This window comes from Fukomys damarensis, unplaced genomic scaffold (assembly GCF_012274545.1).
Source record: "Fukomys damarensis isolate Sample0158 unplaced genomic scaffold, DMR_v1.0_HiC HiC_scaffold_16, whole genome shotgun sequence".
NCBI classification, from domain to species: domain Eukaryota; kingdom Metazoa; phylum Chordata; class Mammalia; order Rodentia; family Bathyergidae; genus Fukomys; species Fukomys damarensis.
The window spans coordinates 102,308,942-102,318,229 of record NW_022900928.1 but is presented as its reverse complement, the minus strand read 5'-3'; the positions used below and the strand labels follow the sequence as shown (position 1 = coordinate 102,318,229).

Below are 9,288 nucleotides of genomic sequence, written 5' to 3'. Positions count from 1 at the left end.
AAGAAAAAGAGAGAACAACTAGCAATATGTTTGTTAGGAGAGCAAAACTGCAGCATAAATTTCAACTAAATATTGTGCATGCTTTTAATGATAGAGAATGATTTTTATCGGTGGTACTTGCTATTTAGTACCCTTGATAAATGTGTTCTCTGCATCAATATAATCTGGGATTGCTAAATATGAAAGAATAACAAAATAAACATTGAGTAGAAAGAATAACTGATGGAATTATAGTACATCAGGCCAGATAAATGTTATGCAGCTGTAAGAAAAATATGAAATTCTTAGGGTACAAATATATACAGATTTCCACAAGATGTCACAAAATTTGAAATGTAAGGTTCATGGGCATTTGCATATCTGCTATTGTTTATAAAAGTAGGGAAATATGATTGACATTTTTTCTAAAGTGAAATCATGTGTGTGATAGTCCATAAACCAAACTGGGACCTTAGAAAGCCAAATTGGGAGCTTTGGAAAGTGGTTTTAGATTTTGGAAATATTTGAATAAATTATACGTTGAAAATTTACATAAATTTGAACTACAAAATCATACCATACATTGAGAAATATTTCTGATACTCAAATTACTGAAAAAGAATAGTATGTACATAATTACATCTAAATCAATGCATTAATTATTTGAAAAACTTGCAATTTGGTAAAACATACAAAAGAGGAATTATAAAATCCAAAATCTAGTATTTACTTACAGAAAAAATTAAATATATAAAGTAAAATATCATTGCAAAATATAAAAAAATGGTTTTGAACCTTGTCAAAGGAGTTACTCTCTTTTTTCTAACTGGACTTGGCACCATGGGGAACATCTTTGTTTTTATGAATTATATATGCATTATTGGAGGCACTGAGAAGATATATATGCACCTTATTCTCATCCATTTGGTCTTTACAAATACCATACTGCTTCTTTCCAAGGGAATTCCAAGTACAATAGCAGCTTTTGGCTTGAGAATCTTCCTGGACATCATAGGTTGTAAGATTGTTATTTACCTGGAGAGGGTGGCCCGAGGTGTCTCCATCTGCACCAGCAGTCTCCTCACGGTGGTCCAGGCCATCACCATCAGCCCCAGACACTGTGTGTGGAAGAGGCTCCAGCCCAAGTCAGCATGGCACATTCTTCCCTTGCTTCTTTTTTTTTGGATTCTCAATTCCTTGTTAAGCATGAATGTATTCTCTGTGATCACAAATATTAACCTAAACTCATCACAAATAGATAAAAGTGACTTCTATTGTGGTTTACCACTAAAAAAACAGAAAATAAACTTCATTTTTGTGACTCTTATGGCCCTGAGAGACACTGCATTTCAGAGTCTTATGGGTGGATCCAGTGTGTACATTGTGTTTCTTCTCCACAGGCACCACCAGCGTGTCCTCTACCTGAAGCTCTCCAAGTTCTTCTACAAAACTCCACCTGAAATCAAAGCTGCTCAAAGTGTCCTTATTCTGATGCTTTCTTTTCTTTTCTTTTATTGGACAGATTGTGCCATATCTTTATACTTCATTGTCTCCTTCAAGAATGCCTCCACAATAGTAAATCTTCAAGTATTTCTGACTCTTGGTTATGCAGTGCTCTGCCCATTTGTGCTGATTCACAGAGATGGACACTTGGTTAAATGTTGTCATTCTCAGTAACATGGAAAGACATCAAAATTGTGTATTTCATTCATCTTTCCTGATTTAGTTGGAATGTACTCTTCATTCTGTTATACTGTATGTAAAACAGTATCATGCCAAAGTGGTTACATATGTAAGGATTTATAATCCTAGTGACCTCCATCCCTGAGCTGAAACACAGATCATAGAAAAGTAAGTGTTGGGTGTGTTGTGCATACCTGTATTTCCATCTTTCTGGAAGCCTGAAACAGGAGTCCAATCCGGGCAACTGAGAGACTTAGAAGACTCTGTCTAGATATTAAAATAATTAAAAAGAGCTGAAATGCTTAGGCATTGGGTGAAATTCCCAGTAACTAGTACAAACACACACACACACACACACACACACATGCACACACACACACACACATAAACTTACACAACTCATCTCATTCTCAACCCAGTCACTCACTAGAAGTGTTTTTCCTGTAACATTGGAAGGATTGGTCTTTTATTACCATTGTTTCCAAAGGAGGAAGCAAGAGAAAGATTTAGAAAATTTTGTCAAAATGTCTCATGGACCTTCCTTTTGGCTACTGAGTTACATTTCTTAGAGTTTATCTTACAGATATATTTGTTCTTTTAGATTTATTATAGAAAAACGTAATGTTACCTGTGTTTAATATACAAAAATTCCACTAAAGAGCTCTTTGGCTACTCAACAAAATCTATAAGCATTTAACCATAGAAAATGATTTTATGAAATTTGATGAGGAAATGCTTAAGTCCTAGTATATTTATGTTGAATGGCACACAGTATGTAATTTCAGTCAATAGACTAATGATACATAATGAGAGTCAAAATATAGTGGAATCTATTTGATTTGTTGCTATATATATATATATATATATATATATATATAGACTGGAGGAATCTAAAAGGTCTAAATTTTTGGAGAAACTGATAAATGAATGCAAGAAAAATGTAATTTTACAATGTTCTGCATTTTTTTGTCTCTAAACATGTAAAGTTATGTCTTTTCAAAATGAATAATTTTTGTTTGAATTCATCCCAGGCATCATTTCATAATGACTTGGCACTCTCCATAATGCTATCAGTCACTTTATCAGCCTACAGCTACAAAATATTCTGATTATGCATTAATTTAAATGAAGAAATTGGTTTTGAACTTTTGAAATTTGAATCTAGAACAAGAGATTTTTGAGCCTTAAGAATGAATGAAAGTAGGGGAAAGGAAAGAAGAGGAAGGAATTAATGTGAGAAAATGAAAAAGTGGAAATGAAGTTTTTGTAGATAGGGTGGGATGGAGGGGTTGAAGGGAGGACAGGGAATGGGGAAAAAATAAAAGCCAAGATGGATTATATAAAGGTGTAAATTTCCAATGATGAATGTCACTATACTATATACTGTAAATGTACCAAAAAAATTAATAAAAAATGAATAGGAAAACAAGATTACACTTGTAATCACAGCACAGTGGAGATAGAAGCAGGAGGATTGCCACAAATTGGAGGCCAGTCTGGACTATATAGTAAGCTCAATGCAAGCCTGAAGAATATAGTGAGACCCTGTCTCTAAAACAAAAAATGAAAACAAAAAAAACCAAACCTGACCAAAACAAAAACAACACACACAGACACACACACACACCCCATCCCCAAAACCAATAATGGTTCTGAGATGTAGGATTGCTGACAAAACATGACTAAAGATAACTTGGAAACAGATTGTCCAAACCAATGCAATTTGCTTTTGCTTTGTGTTATAATTTAGATGTAGTATGTCCCCTCAAAGTCTCATGTATTTGGAAGGTGGGCCAGATAATGGTATGTTATACTTAATGGAAGATTCACATGTTGATTTCTTTCAAGCTGAATGTACTGTAGAAGATGGGGCCTGGTTGGAAGCAGGTCACTAGGGTACCTGAAAAGTTGTATTCTTGTCACCAACTCTGTTCTCTGCTTCACCACTAGGGTATGGACACCTTTCCACCACTGCCCTCTGCTGGGCTTCTTGTGCCTCAGAACTAGCCAGCCCAGAATTGAATCCTCATTGTGAACCCAAATCAGTTTTTCCTGGGAATTTCAGGTGTTGAGCATTTTGTCTGAGTGACAAGAAAGTGACTAAAATACTCTAAGTACTCAGGATTGAGTTGAGTAAAATAAAACGATATTGTAGAAAGAATTGACAAGTGAAATGCACATAGAGACATGCTGAATGGAAGTAAAATAAAAAGTTTATTTTGTCAGTAAAGGGTCGATTGCACTCAAGTAGGCAGTGCCGGTGATCAACCTCCTATTGGGTTGCAGTTTCCTCTTTTATAGGTTTTACAGTTATGATCTCATTCAGGTCATTACATTTTTTTCCAGTTTACATTACCCATGTAGAAATTACAGTTTACTTTAACCCAGATGTAACAATTCCTTTTAGTTAGGGAGTTTACCTCAAGATTTGTCTAGCTATCTATTTTAGTGCACAGGAATGAGGTGTTCAAGGTTAGGGATAAGGCCAGATGTCCTATTTCATGGTTCATGCCTCCGGTGTCTATTAATTTTGAACTGAACAAAGCAGCTGTTAGAGACAGCAAAAGTCATTTTATATTTTTTTTTTGTTTGGTACTGGGGATCAAACTCAAGTCCTTGTGCTTGTGAACCAGGTGGCAGAACCACTGAGGTAAACCCCTGGCCCAATTTTACATTTTTAAACATTTTGTAGGTTTTCAGATTATTTACAAAATTTATCTGTATCATTTTCCCCTTTGTTTTTGGGGTAACTCTTTACCCCTCATTGAATTTATGCCAATTATATGTAATGGGTAGCTGAGTAGAGGGTACGTAGTAAGCATTATTGGCTCTAAGGGCAGGTAACTCACAATGCTAATTGCCTGATAAGTCATCATGGTGAGTGGTGTACAAATCCAGCAATCAGAGGCTAATTCCTGGTCTGCCTGTCACAACTGCCATTATTTCTGGTCACAGTAAAACTGTTTAACCATATCTGAGTTTTATCTGAATAATACATCTTTTTTTGTGTAAATCCCTGACATTCAAGTATGGTACCAGGGTTTTAATGTTCTTTTGGACAGGCATCAAAAAGAAGAGTGAGAGGATGTCCCTCTGATTCCCATTTAGCAGGTTTAAAGGTCACATATTTTATCAAGCTTATCATTTTTAGGCTTATAAATTTTTAATTTAAAAAACAAAATAACTCATAACCATTTGACACAATAAGAGTCCATAATGTGTAGTCTTCATTTTTCAGCTGTGCATAGACTCACTAGCTTCCAGTGTGGTGAGAGCAGGGCTTTGAGTGGATTGTCTCCTGGAGTCATAGTCCATGGAGGTTTTGGTGGCTTTATAGAGTGGTGAATACATGGCTGGCCTTTAGCTACCTTGACTGTTGTGGGAGTAACTCTAAGTGTCTCATATGATCCTTTTTATATAGGTTGAAAGGGGTCTTTTAAAAATTTTAAACATAAACTCAGTCCCCTGGCTTTATCAAATGGGCAGGGGTTAGCACAGGGAGGACCGTTTTATCTGAGTATTTCATAGCAGCTAGGGGCCTTTCTATCTCCATCTGAAGTTTCTGTTTAGTTGTCTTTTTGGATTTTATTTCTGTTTTAGTATTGCCTTTTGCTATTGCATTTTTTGGTGTCTAGAGCAATGCATTACTGTTAATATATCAGATTTTCATATTATTTTAATAACTATTATTTCTTGTTTATTTTTAATCAGTCTGTCCTCCACTGTGAGAAGACCATGTCTTTTATATATTATGCCAAGAATATATAGGGTAGCAAAGGCATAACAGGCGTCTGTATAAACATTTACCTTCTTTTTCTTTTGTCCATTGGAGAGCTTATATAAGTGTCCAAAACTCCACTCGCTGAGCTGATCATCTGGTGGGGAGGGATTCCACTTGGACCAGTTCATCTTGAGTCATCACTGCATAGCCAGCATAAGATACACCATCCTGTGAGCAGGATGAAATGAGCATCAGGCAGTGGGGTTTTCTGCAGATCCGGATAACTGTAGAATAACTTATCAGTGATGCTGAGTCAATCATGGTGGGGAGGGCAGGTTCTGAGGGCAAAAAAGTAGTGGGATTTAAGGTTTTAACTGGAACAAAATATACACAGTGGTTTTCACAGATAAGGGCCTGATATAATATGATGTGACTCTATTATTTGAGAGCCACTGATGTCTTATATTATTTAATAGTTCTAGAAAGGCAAGAAGAACCCGGATAGTCAATTCTTGTCTTAAGGTTAGCTTGTCAGCTTTTAAAATTAGCATAATTGCAGCTGCCAGAGCTCATAAACAAGGGGGCCATCTCTTTTAATAACTCCTTGTTTTCCCATGAAAATATCATATTTTGAAAATGACCATTATAAACATATCACAATAGCATATTTAGAATTTAACTCTTTCATGATAACCATTGTAAACATTTTATAACAACATATTTAGCAATTTATTGATGTAAGTCTCTTTATGCTTGTAAATGCAAACCTTTCACAACAAACTTGAAACAAACAAGCAAACATACATATTTCCTTAATAAATTACTTTTGCACACTTTCTCAATGTACCTAGGCCTTCTGTTCTTGTATGTCTCTCTTCATCCTTTTAACAGACAAGCATACAAAATCTCTTTATATCAAAAGTATATCTCTTTTATTTATAGCCCTTTTTAGTACTTTTTTCTGTTGTCTCACCTACATTTCATAACATTTCATAACAAACTTCAGCTGTTAAAATTTTAAAGTGTCCCCTTTGTTACATTTTAAAATCTGACTGGCTGCCATTAGAACAGTATTAACCTTGAGTTCTTCATCAACAAAGTACAGAAAAGAGCAGGTTAACTCTTTGGCAAGATTATAAGACCACAACTAAACAGTTTTCATAAGCTGCTGATTGCTGTGGAGCAGAAGCTTGAGTCGCTCCCAGGCTGGGTTGTTCTGGCCCCAAAACAGAGTGCACATGGCTCCAAGTTGTCATAGTCTCCATTAAAAACAGAGGTTGATAACTTTTTGCTCCTATTAGATGTTAACCATGGAATCGCAGATCTAGGTCACACTCAAGCTCTGCAACTCAGGGAAGAACCTTTTTTTTTTTTTTTTTTGGTACGGGGGATTGAACTTGGGTCCTTGTGCTTGCAAAGTAGGTGGTAGCACCACTGAGCTAAATCCCTGGCCCAGGGAAGAATCTTTAAGTGCAAGTGTCCCTCTCTTTGTCTGTGCAGATGAGGCTACCGATGGCTTTCATAGCTCATTCTACTCACTCTCTTAACCGTATCTCTTACACACACAGTCACACAAGAAGTTAACACATTTCCTCCCTGGGGCCCCTTACAAAGCACAATAACAAATTGAGGGCAATTGAAACCCTCACAAATGGCAAAGAATTTAGGGTGATTGGGCCTGCACTCTATATTTTGCCCAAATTGAGGATATAATCCTCACAAATAGCAGAGAAAGTAGGGTAATCAGGCCTCCAATCTGTAATCTGCCCAAACATTTAATTAAGAACCAAAACAAAAGCAAAACAAACTAGAGGTTGCCCAGGGAATTTTACCATTGAGACAGATGATTTCATTCACTTACCTTCCTTCTGCTGTCTCTGTTTTGGGTTCAAGCAATCCACTGCTGGTGAGCTGGCCTCTGAGTCCTAGAAAGGGAACCCACGAAGTCCTGGGCATGCACCTCTTCCTTCTGTGGAGGTGGATGTTTGCTCGCTCTGGTGGGACTCAGGTTGAAGCCTAACATAAGCCATGTCAGTTAACACTTTACTTCCCAGCCAATACACCAAATGTTGCAGAAGAAATTGGTAAGTGACACGCACATAGAAACAAGCAGAATGGAAGTAAAATAAGTTTATTTTGTTAATAAAGGGTCAATTGCACTCAAGTAGGCAGTGCCGGTGATTGACCTCCTATTGGGTTACATTTTCCTCTTTTATAGGTTTTACAGTTATGATCTCATTCAGGTCATTACATTTTTTTCCCAGTTTACATAACCCATGTACAAATTACAGTAACAAGACAGTTTACTTTAACCCAGATGTAACAATTCCTTGTAGTTAGGGAGTTTACCTCAAGATTTGTCTAGCTATCTATTTTAGTGCACAGGAATGAGGTGTTCAAGGTTAGGGATGAGGCCAGATGTCCCATTTCATGGTTCATGCATCTGGTGTCTGTTAATTTTGAACTGAACAAAGAAAACTGCTGTTAGAGACAGAAAATGTCATTTTTCATTTTCCTAACATTTTGTAGGTTTTTAGATTATTTACAAAAGTTCTCTGTATCAATATAAAGTGGTCAGGAGATAAAATAAGAATAAAGAAAAATGTTACAAATTTTATTGTGTGAGTAGAGAAGATAATCTGGTAATATGGAATTTTAAAATGCATGGTTGCATCTATCTAGTAACTAAACAACTTTCAATCCCATATACTCATAGAGTTTTACCAGTATAATGTGTCTATGAGAAGGAACTCTGTGTTATTGTTGTCTGTGAAATTTTACATGAGACTTGAAGAAAAAACTGGCTGAAAACCCATGATCCAAATTAATGTTCATTTCACACATTTTTATCCATTCACATACAAGTCTCTAGCTTGAATCAAAAGCAGTCTAGGAACGTTTTCTGAGTAATTTTCTGCAGTGCACATAGCTTTGTTCTACAGCCTATCTTGCCCTAAAATCTATAGCATGATTTTCATGTGTGCATAGAACATCATGAAATGCCACAGTCCTGAGGGCATTCAACATGGCAGAATAGAAGAGAAGTCACATTGGAATTACACAGAGAAAATAATTTGAAAACACAAATAATTGGAAGAAAGTGAGGGACATATATATAATATCAAATAAGAGACTGGTAGATTAAACAAAAATAGGCATAGGTCTGCCTGTGGCAACTCTGCCTGAGTACAAAGCAGGAACTGCCATTCTGAGAAGTTTCCCCAAAACCAATGGACTGCAGTAGTGTGGCAAACTCAAATCACACTGAACACATTTGGGATATAAGGCCCCTCACTTCTTTTGCATTCCTCCAAGCAGAAGATGTTGCAGCCTGGTAGCAAATTTTGTCAGTACACATAGGAGTGAGGGACCAGGAAACTGTTCCTTCCCCAGTAGGCTGTTATTTTTTTTTCTTTTTTCTTTTTGTTATGCACTATAGAAGCTAAAGAGAACCTCTAGTGACAGCAAGGTTAGGAAGCTCAAGGAGTGTGTGTGTGTGTGTGTGTGTGTGTGTAAAGTAGTGAATGGGACAGCACTACCCCTTCTATCTTACACCCAGCCACAGAAGAAAGAGGGACACTAGACTCATAAATTGCAGCAGAGCAAGGAGTGAGAAGCCAGCACTCACCCACCTTGTCCCCAGTGGTGTGAGAGGAGAAAGACATAACAGAGTGGAACAGAGAATGCTGTGCAAGGGCTTGGAGGGGCTGACTGTGCATGGGACAGGGAAGAACCTTGGGATATCTCTGAGGGTTCCACAGTAAGTGGGAGAGTGATGCAGAGACAAACAGAGTATGGAGAGATAGATGGGCCACAGAGGAACTTACAGAAAGTTGCTGGTTTAAGATGCTGGCCACAGTCACCACATCTGGAGACCAAGATCAGCTCCATACCCAGCACTAATC

General features: G+C 37.0%; 1 protein-coding gene across 1 annotated transcript; it reads left to right on the top strand.

Moving 5' to 3' along the window:
• Window positions 1–762: 762 nt before the first annotated feature.
• LOC104856647 (vomeronasal type-1 receptor 4-like) lies at window positions 763–1,656 on the top strand. Its single transcript, XM_010616143.1, has one exon. The coding sequence runs from the start codon at window positions 763–765 to the stop codon at window positions 1,654–1,656; it is 894 nt and encodes a 297-aa protein (XP_010614445.1).
• Window positions 1,657–9,288: the final 7,632 nt, after the last annotated feature.